This window comes from Amphiprion ocellaris, chromosome 23 (genome assembly GCF_022539595.1).
Source record: "Amphiprion ocellaris isolate individual 3 ecotype Okinawa chromosome 23, ASM2253959v1, whole genome shotgun sequence".
NCBI lineage: Eukaryota > Metazoa > Chordata > Actinopteri > Pomacentridae > Amphiprion > Amphiprion ocellaris.
This window is the reverse complement of record NC_072788.1, coordinates 1149236-1164083: the sequence shown is the minus strand read 5'-3', so window position 1 is coordinate 1164083 and position 14848 is coordinate 1149236. Positions and strand designations below refer to the sequence as shown.

General features: G+C 37.8%; 1 protein-coding gene across 4 annotated transcripts in view; it reads left to right on the top strand.

Annotated features, from left to right (window-relative positions):
* The window catches only part of exoc6b (exocyst complex component 6B), a 121254-nt gene that overhangs the window by 61663 nt on the left and 44743 nt on the right, over positions 1-14848 (top strand). For 2 of the 4 annotated variants that reach the window (XR_008600536.1, XM_023297830.3), the window contains exons 16-19: positions 123-234; positions 2416-2550; positions 2635-2823; positions 8807-8836. Coding sequence is in view for 3 of the 4 variants with exons in the window: in XM_023297830.3 (XP_023153598.1) it covers positions 123-234; positions 2416-2550; positions 2635-2823; positions 8807-8836 (466 nt within the window). In the remaining variant the exon portion in view is untranslated. Of the gene's footprint in view, positions 1-122; positions 235-2415; positions 2551-2634; positions 2824-3244; positions 5288-8806; positions 8837-14848 lie in introns of those variants that run through there. The other 2 variants (XM_035942740.2, XM_023297832.3) reach the window with 2 other exon arrangements.

Here is a 14848-nt window from a genome sequence, read left to right as displayed (position 1 = left end):
GCCTCTAATAAATAGATTAACATGTTAGAGCTGCCAGCCTCATTAACGCTCAAATCAGACTGCAGCTCTGCAGTAAAGAGAATAAAAAATATATTTATATATATGTGTGTGTGTGTGTTTAGTTCCACAGAGGTGGACGATATGATCCGTAAGTCGACTAATCTGCTGCTGACCAGAACTCTGAGCCACTGTCTGCAGTACGGCATCAAGAAGAAGAACGTGGGCCTGGCAGAGGTAACATCCATTTAATAATAATAATAATAATATAATAATATTACAGGATGGTAACCCCAGTCCATCCATTTAATAATAATATTATTATTATTATTATTATTATTAATAATAATAATAATAATAATAATAATAATAATAATAATAATAATAATAATAACATTACAGAATGGTAACCCCAGTCCATCGATTTAATAATAATATTATTATTATTAATAATAATAATAATAATAATAATAATAATAATAATAATAATAATAATAATAATAACATTACAGAATGGTAACCCCAGTCCATCGATTTAATAGTAATATCACAGAATAACCTTAGAGGAAGCTGCTAATGCTGTTTACACAACTTCTCTCTGCATTTCCAGCTCATTTACTTTGACAAAAACACACATTTCCTCACTTCAGCCCTCTGCTGCTGTTAGACGAAGAGAAGTTTTAAGGTTTTCCACTAACTCTGCTGTTTGTTTCCATCCCAGAGACCAAACATCTTTCATTTAACGGGAACATGGTGAAATAATAACATGGAGTGGAACATTCTTATTAAACAAGTTCAGTTAAAAAAAAAGACATCCAACAGTACACTGTAAAAAATCCTAAATTTCCCCTTTTTATTTCAGTTTCTTAACCCATTTTTGCACCAAGATATGAAGATAATTGCCAAAAATAACAGTAAATTTAAGTGTAATGTAAAATAACCAACATTGTTTTACTTATTTTTTAAAAATAATTTGCTATTTTTTTATGTAAAATTACATATAAAAATAATAAAGCTAAATGTGTCTCATTTTTGTCGTTTTGTTTCTTGTTTTTGTCGTTTCATGTCTCGTTTTTGTCATTTTGTGTCTCATTTTTGTCATTTTGTGTTTCGTTTTTGTCATTTTGTGTCTCATTTTTGTCATTTTATGTCTCGTTTTTGTCATTTTGTTTCTCGTGTCTGTCGTTTCATGTCTCGTTTTTGTCATTTTGTGTCTCATTTTTGTCATTTTGTGTTTCGTTTTTGTCATTTTGTGTCTCATTTTTGTCATTTTATGTCTCGTTTTTGTCATTTTGTTTCTCGTGTCTGTCGTTTCATGTCTCATTTTTGTCATTTTGTTTCTCGTTTCTGTCGTTTCATGTCTCATTTTTGTCATTTTGTTTCTCGTTTTTGTCGTTTTGTAGTGTATATATAATTATTAGTATTAATTTTAAAAGTTTTATTTATTTATTTTCTATATTTGGGTCTTTAAGGGTTAGCACACTTTTGACACCAGATTATGAATAAAATTTCAAAAATAACTGTAAATTTACATTTTTAATGAAACTAACATTGTTTTCTTTATGATTTAAAAATAATTTACTATTTTTTATGTAAAGTTACATATAAAAAGGCACATTTCATATGATCTAAAATTTACAGTTTATATTTTAATTTTAATCCCGAGTTTGAGTTTATCATGATTCTAAGATTTTAATGTAAAGCTAATATTATACTTTTTAAGTGTTTATTATTGTAACTGTATTGAAATCTATGGTGATTTTACATTTTTTCAAGATTTATTAAATATTACAATTCTGGTTGACTCATATTACATCTTATTTGGCATGAGTCATTCTGGACTAGTCATTTTAAACGATTTTTGAGTCTTTTAAACGATTTTTGAATCATTTTAAACCATTTTTGAGTTATTTTAAACCATTTTGAGTAATTTTATACCATTTTGAGTCATTTTAAACCATTTTTGAGTCATTTTGGATAAATTTGAGTCACTTTAACCAAATTTCAAGCACTTTTGGACACATCTGTAGTCTTTTTGTACAGGTTTAGATTTTTTGGGAGATAATTTTTGGTCTTTTCAAACAAGTTATAAATATTTTTTGACAAAAGTTGGACAGTTATAGAGTTGTTTTGGACACATTTGAGTCAAAAATTCAGTTTATTCCTAAATGCTTAAAAACTTTGATCATACATTCTTTAAAAAGTAAATCTATTACTTTAATAGGAGGAGATGTGTTTTTGTGCAATAATGTGCAATATTGTTATGTTAAAAAAAATGTGAACACTCAAATTACACTTGATATATATCTACAATTGATAATTTTACATTTTTCTACGGTAAGTCCATTAATTTTATGTGTTTTTAACATAAATCTCAAGCCTCTGAAGGTGTAATTTGTGTGTTTTATTTCTGTCCAGCTGGTGCAGGTGATCATCAACACCACCCACCTGGAGCAGAGCTGCCACTTCCTGGAGGAGTTCATCTCCAACATCACCAACATTCCTCCGGATACGGTGAACGCCACCAAGCTGTATGGAACGTCCACCTTCAAGGTAGAACCACCGGTCTGCATAGTTACAGCTTTTCTGTCCTTGTAAACATTTAAATGTACCTCCTGACCGTCTGTTTTCCTCCAGGACGCCCGTCACGCTGCTGAAGCTGAGATCTACACCAGTCTGAACGCTAAGATTGACCAGTTCCTGCAGCTGGCTGATTATGATTGGATGGCGGCGGTGCAAGGGGGCGGAGCTTTAACGGCCAGTGACTACCTGATTGACCTGATCGCCTTCCTGAAGAGCACCTTCAGCGTCTTCACCAACCTGCCGGTAAGTAACAACACCACGTTACAAGAAAAATAAGGTTTATTTACGCAGCGTTTTTAAAAACACACAAACGAGATGATTCACCCGGAAACCTTTAAATACCACGCTACAGAATTAAATCAAATATATTGAGGAGGTTTCTGTCGTTTGTGTCTCGTTTTTTCTTTTTTGTCGTTTTGTGTCTCATTTATGTAGTGTTGTGTCACGTTTATGTCGTTTTGTGTCTCGTTTTTTCTTTTTTGTCGTTTTGTGTCTCATTTATGTAGTGTTGTGTCACGTTTATGTCGTTTTGTGTCTCGTTTTTGTTTCGTGTCTTGTTTTTGTTGTTTTGTGTCTCGTTTATGTCGTTTTGTGTCCCATTTATGTTTTGTGTGTCGTTTTGGACCTGGATATTTTTACGGACACTGTGCTGTGTTACATCAAGAACTGTGTGGACACAGTCACAGTGGAGAAACGCATCCGAGTATACCCCAACCAGAAACCATGGATGACCAGAGAGGTGAAGCAGCTGCTGAAGGACAGAAACACCGCCTTCAAAACTGGTGACAGGGCACTCTGCAGCACAGCCTGCACCAACCTGAAGAGAGGCATCAGGAAGGCCAAGATGGACTTCAGGAGGAGGATCGATGAACACCTGGATAGCAACAACAGCAGGCAGGCATGGATGGCGGTCCAGCACCTCACCAACTACAAACCCGGCATCAGAGCTGCTGAGGGCGACGCTGAGATGGCAGAAGAACTCAACCTCTTCTTTGCCCGCTTCCAGACTGAACCACCAGGAGCAGCCACGTTGCCACCAGTGGCCGGGAGGTGCCCCGCCCTCACGGTGGGGGTGCACGAGGTGAGGCGCATGCTGAGGGGGGTTAACCCACGGAAAGCAACGGGCCCCGACGGTGTCTCAGGGCGGGTTTTGAAAGACTGTGCAGACCAGCGCACTGGAATCTTCACCAGGATTTTCAACCTGTCACTGACACAGTCTGCAGTCCCATCCTGCCTGAAGACCTCCACTGTCATCCCCATACCCAAGAATCCAACTCCAACTAGCCTTAATGACTACCAGCCTGTGGCGCTCACACCAGTGGTGATGAAGTGCTTTAAAAAACTGGTTAGGAGTCACATCACGACCTTCATAACCCCCAACTCAGACCCATACCAGTTTGCCTACAAGTCAAACAGATCAACAGAGGACGCCGTGAACACAGCACTACACACAGCGCTGTCCCACCTGGAGAAATGAGGTAACTACACCCGCCTTCTCTTTGTGGATTATAGTCCGGCGTTCAATGCAATCCTCCCACACGGTCTCGTGAGGAAACTGCTGGACCTTGGTCTACCTCACTCCACATGCCTCTGGATAAAGGACTTTTTGACAGAGCGCCCACAGAGGGTCAGGATTGGCCCCCACACCTCCACACCGGTTCCCCTCAAGGCTGTGTGCTGAGCCCCCTGCTCTTCACCCTCTACACTTCAGACTGCACCCCCATCCACACCAGTAACACCTTCATCAAGTATGCAGACGATACCACAGTGTTCGGCTGCATCACAGGAGGTGATGAGTCCGCTTACCGGGATGAGGTGCAACAGCTGACTGTGTGGTGTAGGGACAATAACCTGCTCCTGAACACATCCAAAACAAAGGAGCTCATCATAGACTTCAGGAATAACAAAACAGACTTTCAGCCCATTCTCATTGGTGGTACCTGTGTAGAAAGGGTCAGTGACTTCCGCTTTCTGGGAGTCCACATGGAGGAGAAGCTGACCTGGAATAAGAACACTACACAGCTGGTAAAGAAGGCACAAAAAGACTCCACTTCCTGAGAATCCTCAGGAAGAACAACATCAGCCAGAGACTGCTTGTGTCCTTTTACCGCTCCACCATGGAGAGCATCCTCACCTACTGCCTCTGTACGTGGTTTGCCAGCTGCACAGTGGCAAACAGGAAAGAACTCCAGAGGGTCACCAAAATAGCTGAGAAGGTCATTGGGTGGCCTCTGCCCACACTGGAGGACCTTCATGGCTCCTACTGCCTCAGAAGAGCCAACACCATCCTGAAGGACTCCAACCACCTGGGCCACTTCCTGTTTGAGCTACTGCCATCAGGCAGACGGTACAGGGCCATCAAAACCTGGACAAATAGACTTAAAAACAGCTTTTTTCCAACAGCTGTAAGAGCCCTAAACAACACTGGTCCGTAACACGTGCAATATATGCAACTGTCACTACCTCATGTGCAATATCCAATATTCATCCTGTATATACGAACTACAGTTTTTCTCTGCTCTTATGTAAATACCTCAACCCGTGTTTTAACGGTGCCTTTTTAATTTTAAATCCATCTTGTCATTATATGCTTTTGTTTTTATTATTACAAAGCTTTTATATATCTTTTGTATTTTGCACTGTATGGCCTACACCTTACCTTTCGTTGCACTTGTTGCAATGACAATAAAGTGAATCTGAATCTAAATCTGAATCTATTTTGTGTCTTATGTCGTTTTAAAAGAGAAGGTTTATCTTCATCAAAAACCTGAATTTTTGTCACGTGACCGTTTGCAGTTGAGTCAATAATGACTCTTTGCTTTTGTAAGAAAAGCTCAGAATTTTTTGTTTCTTCATGTAATGTTTTTACTGCAAGTTGTTTGTTTTTGACATTTTTTTTTAGAAATGAGAAGCGATTTTGATGAAATATCCAGATTTTCTGCTTAGATTTTGGCATTTTCTGTCACAAAAATCCCAGATCTCACAAGATTAGTTGAAGGATTGTGGAAAAGTTTAAAACTCAGACATTTTTTTTTCTGCTTTTTCAGGTTTTTCCTCTGATAAATGCTGTAATTTTGGGGATTAGTTTTGGGGTTCAGACGCTAAAGAAGCTCAAGAAATTAATTGTAATAGTGTGTTTGTTGGTTGTGTACTTATCGGAGTCGTGTTTAGATGGTCTGAACGTGTCGATGCGTGTCGTTACTCCCTGCATGTCAGCATGACTCATCACACAGCAGCTCAGTCAGCTTTAGCTCGTTAACGTGATCCTCTAAGCTGATTTAAGGCGCTCAGGTCAGCAGCAGCAGCAGATTATAGAGGTCCTGGAATCACATTACTCACAGTAATCACATTACTCACAGTAATCACATTACTCACAGTAATCACATTACTCACAGTAATCACATTACTCACGGCAATCACATTACTCACAGTAATCACATTACTCACAGTAATCACATTACTCACGGCAATCACATTACTCACAGCTCCACGCTGGAACGCTTTCACATCTCACACAGCTCACAAATGAAAGCTAATATCCAGGATTATTGATAGTACAAGCTGTTCGTGATATGACTCATGTTTGATGTTTTTTTTTATTCTTTGGTGGCTTTAAAATGATCAGAACACAAATGATTTTAGCTTGAAATTGGATGACGAGTCAACTTTTGAGTACTAAGCAGCAGCTCCTTTGTTGATTTTTTGCTGATTTTTCTTTACAAAAACTGTCAAAATGGCTCCAAACCTGTCCTAAATGTTATAAGAATTCATTAAAATGATTCAAAATTTAGCGAAAATGACTTGACATGACTAGAATGACTCAGAAATTGTAAAAATTTACCCAAAATTTGGTCCAAAATGACACAAAAAATAGAACTGAAAATTACATATGAGTTTATACGTGCACTTTTATGTAAAAGTGTTGCATATTTGACAGATTGTTAATATTAAAACACTTTATCCACCTAAAAATTAATAGATTTACAGTTTAAAAAGAATAGCGAAGTCACCATAACTAAATCATTCTGATGATAAATAGAAATTTAAACCATTTTTTAAAATTCGTGTCTCTAAAGTTTTGGTTTTTATTGTTATTTTACCTGCTGGTTTTTATCCTTTTATATGTCTAATTTTTGTCATTTCGCTTCTCATTTTTATCATTTTATTTTTCATTTTTGTCTTTTTGTGTCTCATTTGTCATTTTGTGTCTCATTTTTGTCGTTTTGTGTCTCATTTTTGTTGTTTTTATTCCTCGTTTGTCTTGTTTTTGTCATTTTGTGTCTCGTTTTTGTCTTTTTGTCTCATTTTTATCGTTTTGTGTCTCATTTTTTTGTTTTTATTCTTCGTTTGTCTTGATTTTGTCATTTAGTGTTGTGTTTAAACCCAGATACATTTTTGAACATTCCAGTCGACTCACATTCAGCAGGTTTTTTTTTCCCACATTTAAGTCTGAGTCTGTTTGAACACCAATATCTCAGACTATTAAAGATAAAAAGCTGAAATGTTCACAGTTATTTCTCATCATGTTATTAATTCTAAATCTGTAATATTGAACAAGTAGATCTAATAATCCCCGACTGACCATCCAGGCTTCAAGAACCAGAACTTTCAGAGACTTAGAGACAGAACTCTGAACTGTTCAGGTGGTATTATTTTCTGATCCATGTTTCCGTTGAGCACATGGACGGACTCATGAGGCCCGAACACACTCAGCCTCTCTTTAAGACCTGGTCCTGGCGGGTCACAGGGCCAGAAGGCCTCACACACTCGGTGGTAGAGCTAAATGTTGAGCAGCTCTAAGGAGCTTTGCGCTGTGACCCCGTCTCACACACACTTCAGTTGGGATCAGACCGGCCCCGGGGCCCCTAAGTAGATCAGATGCTATGGATCTAAATGCTGCTGGTGTGACCCGCCACAATAAGAGCTGCTCAGGTTACAGACCGAAGAATCAGATACTGCTGAAGGGGAGAGCTGGAAAAATACAATACTACTGCTAAAACACAATGCATAAAACATCCTTCATCCCCAATAATACGTACTTCCAGTACATTAAAGTTAATAAAATCAATCCAGTCTGTTCTTAATTTACTGGAGATGATCAGAAACTTGTGTGTAGTAATAGAGGACAGGATGTAGCGAAGCTCCAAAAGATGGAGAAAACCTGTGTTCTCTACGTTTATGTCAGGAAATGTTCTGTAGATCAGCTGTAGTACCTGGATGTGGTGTTTAGTTTTGCCATTTGGTGCCTCATTTATGTCATTTTTGTGTTTCGTTTTTGTCTTTCTATCTCGATTTGTCATTTTGTGTCTTTGCTTTTTTCACTTTGTGTCAAATTTTTTTCATTTTAATTCACGTTTTTGTTCCTTGGTGTCTCATTTTTGTCATTTTGTGTCCTGTTTTTGTTGTTAGTGTCTACTTTTTGTGTTTTTGTGTCTTGTTTTTCTTTTTTTGTCTTTTTTGTCTCATTTTTGTTATTTAGTGTTTCATTTTTGTCGTTTTGTGTCTCGTTTTTGTTGTTTTGTGTCTAATTTTTGTCATTTTGTGGCTCGTTTTTGTCATTTTGTGTCTCGTTTTTGTTGTTTTGTGTCTCGTTTTTGTTGTTTCGGTTCTTTTATTTGTTGTTTGGTTTCTTGATTGTCTTCGTTTCTGTCATTTTGTGTCTCATTTTTGTCATTTTGTGTCTCGTTTTTGTTTTGTGTCTCGTTTTTGTCATTTTTTGGCACGTTTTTGTTGTTTTGTGTCTCATTTTTGTCATTTTGTGTCTCGGTTTTGTCATTTTGTGTCTTTTTTTTGTCATTTTGCGTCCTCAGTGGCTGTCTACTGAATATATATTTAGTATGTGAGTGTGTCGGTGCTGTGGAGCTGCTCTAGATGTTCTAGTTGGAAGCAGACGTGGCGTTATAAAACTCAGCGGGTTCAAATTTCAGAACGTTGTCGTCCAGCAGCTAATAATCGAACGGGGCTCAGATTTAAGGACTAGAGACGGCCTCAGGAGGGAAAGTGATCATGTGTAAATTAGAGAGGAAACTGTGGAGCTCCTGATGGGTTCAGATCAGCTTCATCTCCAGGGTCCGAGGTGGAAAAAGCTGCCGCTGTCCTCGCTCTGGTCTGATTGAGGAGGTTTATTTCCATTATGCTCTTTGAGTTTCCTTCAGCTTTTCATTCCTCCCATTAATAACACCAGAGCCTCAGTGTTTCTGAATGTCCTGGTGTGTTTCTGCCGTAGGGAACCCCCGTAGAACACGCCACCCTCCCGGTGAGTATCTGGGTTGTTGTGAGCTCTGACTGACCCGTTAACCTCAAACTACCTGCATGTCGGACGCACAGAGTGATGCACGTTTGTATGAATCAGTGTTTAATGTTTGGACCAACCAGGAGGGAAATCACTAAAGAACTACAAACAAGGACTCCTGTTATTTAAGGTGGATTAGTCATTGATATTTCAGATTTTTATTTGACTCTATTATTAGGGATGCACCAACCCACCCTCATCAGTCCTGATTCTGTTAATAAGCTGTGAATAAAATGGTGTGAATCTTTTGTGTGTAAAACAACATCAGAAATAACTTTAGTTTTCCTAACTTTGGAACTATTTAATTTTTAGTTATCAAATTATTTACAAAAACTTCTCCAGACTGACTCAAGATTTGTCCAAAATGATCCAAAACCTGTCCAAGCTGACAAAACCTTTGTCCAAATTTGTCCAGAATTCAAGTAAAGAGGAGTCAAGAAAATGTACATATTGGAAAATTATTTGAAATTTCCCTCAGTCAAATTTGTCCAAAATTACCCCATTTTTGTCTGAAAAGACCAAAACATCTCTAAAGTGACTCAAAAATGGTCCAAAATGACTGAAAACCAGAGAAAAAGAATCATGTCTATGAGATGATCCTGGTATCTTCTGTGTGTAAAAATGCTCCTTTCATTGTCTAGAACTTGTTCTGACCAACCACCTATCACACATGCTGATATGAGCCTGGAAAGTTTACCCACAATGCACTGTCTAAAGTTTTCTCTGGTGAATTATCAGAAAACAGATTTGATACCAGCATCTCGACCTCTATGAACACCAGGTTTGTTTCCTACCAGTGAGTCTTCATCAACATTTAGTCTAAACATCTAAAAACTGGAACCTTGTCTTGTCCAACTTTCCACACATCAGATTCTACTAATTGGTGAAATGTCGACCAAAGACTGGATTTTAGTAGAAGTATGGATCCATCCATATATACGCACTTACAGGAACTTTATGGAGACATAACACCAACCTCATTTGAAAATTTTGCACCATTTTCCATTTTGAAAGGCAATAATTATTCAGTATAGTCATTTTGCACACTTTCAAGTCATTTAGGACAAATTTCAAGTAATTGTGGACATATTTTGAGTCATTTTCAACTGGTTTCAAACAAAAGTATTAAAAATTCTAACCTTGTCTTGCCATACTTGGCAAATATTAAATTTTACTGATGTTAGAGCCTCAAAAGTTGGTGAAATGTCGACCAAAGACCGTATTTTAGTAGGAATGGATACGTCCATTTTTGCATTTTTTTTCCATTTCTAATGACCAGAAATGAAAGATCGGTCCTCTGTTGGATCGATTAAATCATTCTGATCTGATGGAAACTATTCCCTCTGTGTCCTCGCCACATTAAATGTCTGTGGGAGTTTTATTTCTGGAGATACTCAACCCTTAAAGTGGCTTTGCAGGTCTTTTGAGGATGAAAATAGAACAATTCCCAAGTCTGAAAAGGTCTGAAATTCACAAAATTCAGCCGCAATATTTGACAGAACCCAACAATGGTTTGATGCATCTCTAATATTTTGGAGTTCAGCTCACGTAATCGTAGAAATAATGAAAGAACCAGTGAATAAAAGTGTTTACTACTATATATTTCCAGACCTGATGTCTGTCAGACCAGCTGTGGTCTGAAGTCCTAGAAGTGAAGCTGCTTCTTTGTTTTCCACTCAAAGAGAAAACAGAAGTAAAATGCAGCCACAGCTCGAGTCCAGGCTTCATTTTTGTGGCGTTTCCTGAGTGACATGAACAAACACCTGCCATAACGCACAAATCTGGGATTGTTCCACTGGACCGCATAAGTAGATTCCCATTTCCAGCCGTTTTCCAGCCCATCAATCACCAATAAGCACCTGTAGGCGTCAGATTGTCCTGAACGTTCAGTTGATCCTCATTTAGACGTCAGGTGTCGCCGTCCAGCGTGGTATTTTCTGCTCCGTCCACCTCCTGACTCCTGGCTGGCCCGGCCGGCTGCCTCTTTGACTGACGGGGTTCTGGATGGACGGAGAGTATCCTATCCACCGTGTCCAATCGCTTCCAGCAGTCGTGAATCAGGCGTCCTCTGACTTCGTCCTTTAGCTGCTCTGAGGTTCTGCTTGTTCTGACTCGTTTGCCAGCAGACTTTTGAATGTTTTTAGTCAAAGGTTTTGATTAAATTCTGCGCGAACACGATCTCACTCAACTCATCGGATCATTTATTGGGTTTATTTGACCTGTTCTGCCACACAGGAAGTTTAATTTACCTCCACAATAAAAGAGTTTAAGTATGAAACCACATCCCTACTTTGACCACAACGACTCTGAGAGTCCTCTGAAGTGAGCTGGACTCATTATTAAACCTGTTTAGAGCTTCTGGATCAAGTTAATAATCACAACAAGTTTGCTGTTTTGGTCTATATCCAAAAATTATAGTCAAAAGACCACATGAACATGTAAAAACAAACTCAATTTATCATTAAACAGGGGATAAACAGCCAAAATGAGACAAAACACTTACACAAAAAGATGTCAAAGTGGCAAAGATAGGCTATATAGAGAGACATAATGACCAAAAATGACCACAAATATGGGGAAAAATGACTTAAATAACCATAAAGAGATGCCACTGACTTTAACATCTTTTTGTGTTGTGTTTAAGCTTTTGTCTCCTCTTTATTGTCAGATGTAGTTAGTTTTTACATGTCCGTGTGGTCTTCTCTGTCTTTGTGGTAATCTTTTGCCTCATTTTGGTTATGCTGACTAATATTATATGTCTCGGGTCTCCTTGAGGTCATTTTGCATCTCTGTTGTTGTTTCTTTGTCCTATTTGATTGTCTTGATTGTAAAACCAAAATTTAGAAAACCAGTCTTTTGAAAGCCACTGTCAGTGATTATTGTGAGTATAAAATACCTGTCAGTATTAATTCATGACATACATTTACTCTATTTAAGGCTTTCAAGCTGGTAAAAGCAACCATTCTTTGTTGTTTTCTCACTGTTTCAATGTTACAAGTCATTTAGTTTACTGACAATGCCAGAGTCACAGATTAACGCTGCAGTAAATGAGTCTAAATGTTGATTTTAATCACCATGTTTTACTGCTGTCTCATCTGTCTGCATTCCTGTTCTTCCTCCGTTCACTCCTCTAATTACTGAATCCCTCCTTCATGTCGTCTGTCTGAACTTCTTCCTCTTTCCTCCTCCTGCTTTTTGTCTGTTTGTTCAGTGGCTGAAGAGCTTTTAATGAGCTCTGATGAAGAATGGAAGGAAGAGTTTAGGAACAGAGGAGGGAGGAGAAGCTTCACCTGGACTTTCCTTTGTTTCCTCACCTGTTTCTCACCTTTCTTTCTTTTCCTCTGTGTTTTTTCTTCCCTTTTGTTTCTCCTCCTGTCCTCAGCTGCCTCACTTTTCCTTTCCTCGCTTCATTTTTCACATTTCCTTCCTCCGTTTCAGTCTAATTGTTCCCATTTGTTGATGCTGACGTCCAAGTCGGTTCGTCTGGACAGACCTACCTGTGGTTGTGTGTCTGCGCTCACAGATTGTCAGTGATGATATTTTTATAAAGCGATTACTGATAACATATATTAGGGTCAGTCTATAACTGAGGGACTTCTGAAGTCCATGGGATATATCTGCATACATTTTTATTAAAAGTAAAAAAGCTAATGTTTTTATGTTCATTGTGATCATGTCTTTACGAATTCCATAATTATTTATTATGGAAACAATCACTTATGAATAAAAATGACTGGATATCACTAAAATGTCAACTAAATAACCGTCAATTTAATACCAACCACCTTCTAATGAGCTAAACAAAACCAACAAAAATAAGAAAGAGACACAAAATGGCAAAAAGCTAACAAAATATTGCAAAACCAACAAAAAGGAGAGAGAAAATGACAAAAAACAACAAAAATGACACACCAAGGTCACACAACATGGCAAAAATGAGACAAAACATGACAAAACCAACAAAAAGGAGGCACAAAATGGCAAAAATGAGACAAAAAAAAAGACAAAATCACCAAAAATAAGACCCAAAGGTGACAAAATGGCGAAGAGGAGACAAAAAATGAGGGAAAACAACAAAAAGGAGACAAAAAGTGGGAAAAATGAGACAAAAATGAAATAAATGCAGCAACAAGGAGACACAAAATGGCAAAAATTACACAAAAAAGTGACACAAAACAGAAAATGATTAAGTGATAAGTCTGAGAAATGATGGAAAAAGCTTTCAGATGTGAGGCGGAGTGAGAAATGACAGAAACAGCTGTCACTGAAACTAAATTAACATCTCCATTATCATTTAGACTGATGTGTCCATTAATGCCTCAAAGGTATTTTCCTTTCCAAACGTTTCCACACATATGTGGAAGTTCCTGAGGATTATTCCACTGATAGGAAAACTCTGGAGTTCAGTCTTTACTGGCTTCACTTCTCAGGAGTGTTAATGTGCTGCTTTCATTAGTTTTTTTTGTTTTGTGTCTCGTTCTTGTCATTTTGTGTCTCATTTTTGTCATTTTGTGTCTCATTTTTGTCAATTTGTGTCTCGTTTTTGTCGTTCTGTATCTTTTGTCGTTTTTGTCTCATTTTTGTCATTTCATGTCTTGTTTTTGTCATTTTGTGTCTCATTTTTGTCTTGTTTTTGTCGTTCTGTGTCTTTGATGTGGTGAGTGTTTGGTTGGTGTGTAATGTGTGTTTGTGTGATGTTGTGGATGTTTGTGTGTTGTGTGTCTTTCTGTGATTAATGAAGGTAATTAAAAATGCAGCGCTGGAAGGAAATTCCTGCTGGTTCTTATTAATCACCTTAAAGTCCCATCAGGGTTCATTGTGTTGTTTTATTGGGATTTAAATGGTTTTAGTTTCTGTTTTTGTGTAGATAAAGTTTAGAAAAGTCGTGCCCAGCATCATGTTCTCTGTTCCACTGTGTTTTTTCTGCCCGTTTGATGTTGTTGCTTCATCCGGCTGGAATGCAGACGTCTAGGTGGAGGTTCGATGTTTGTGTTTCTGTATTAATGCGTTGTCATGAACTTCCTCATCCGCTGCTTTTATTCTCTCTGAGCTCCTTCATCATCCTGCCGCCTCCTGAACGCAGCGCTCTGTTAGCGTTCGCTCTGCGATTCTAAACCCGTCTATCCTCTAAAACCTCCCGATGATGAAGCGAGTTGTGATTACTGCTGAGTGTGTGTGTGTGTGTGTGTGTGTGTGTGTGTGTGCATCTGTTACTGCTGGTGTGTGACGCTAATGAATCGCACGCAAAATGACAAAAAAACATAAATGAGACACAAAGGTCATACAAAATGGCTAAAATGAGACAAAAATAACAAAAAGGAGACACAAAATGGCAAAAAGACAAAAAATTACAAAAAAACAACAAAAAGGAGACACAAAATGGCAAAAATGAGAAAAAAAATACAAAAAACAACAAAAAGGAGACAAAATGGCAAAAATGAGACAGAAATAAGACAAAAATGAGGACAAAACACAAGCAAGGCATAAAATGGCAAAAACAAGACACGAAATGTCAAAAGCAGCAAAAATGAGGCTTGAAGGTGACACAAAATGGCAAAGAGGAGACAAAAACCCAACAAAATTAAGAGACAAAGGTGACAAGATGCCGAAATGGAGACAAAAATGACAAAACCAACAAAACGGAGACACAGAATGACAAAAACAATGAGACGCAAAGTTGACACAGAATGGCAAAAATTACAAAAAGGAGACACAAAATTGGCAAAAATTAGAAAAACAACAAAAAGGAGAAAGAAAATGGCAAAAATGAGACGACAAAACAAGATACAAAATGACCAAAGGCATAAAATGGCAAAAAAATGAGACATGCAATGCCAAAAATAACAAAAATGAGACACAAAGAAACACAAAACGGCAAAAAATTTGACAAAAAACAGACAAAATAACAAAATGAGACATCAAGGTCACACAAAATGGCAAAAATGAGACAAAAAAGTATACAAACCACCAAAGTCA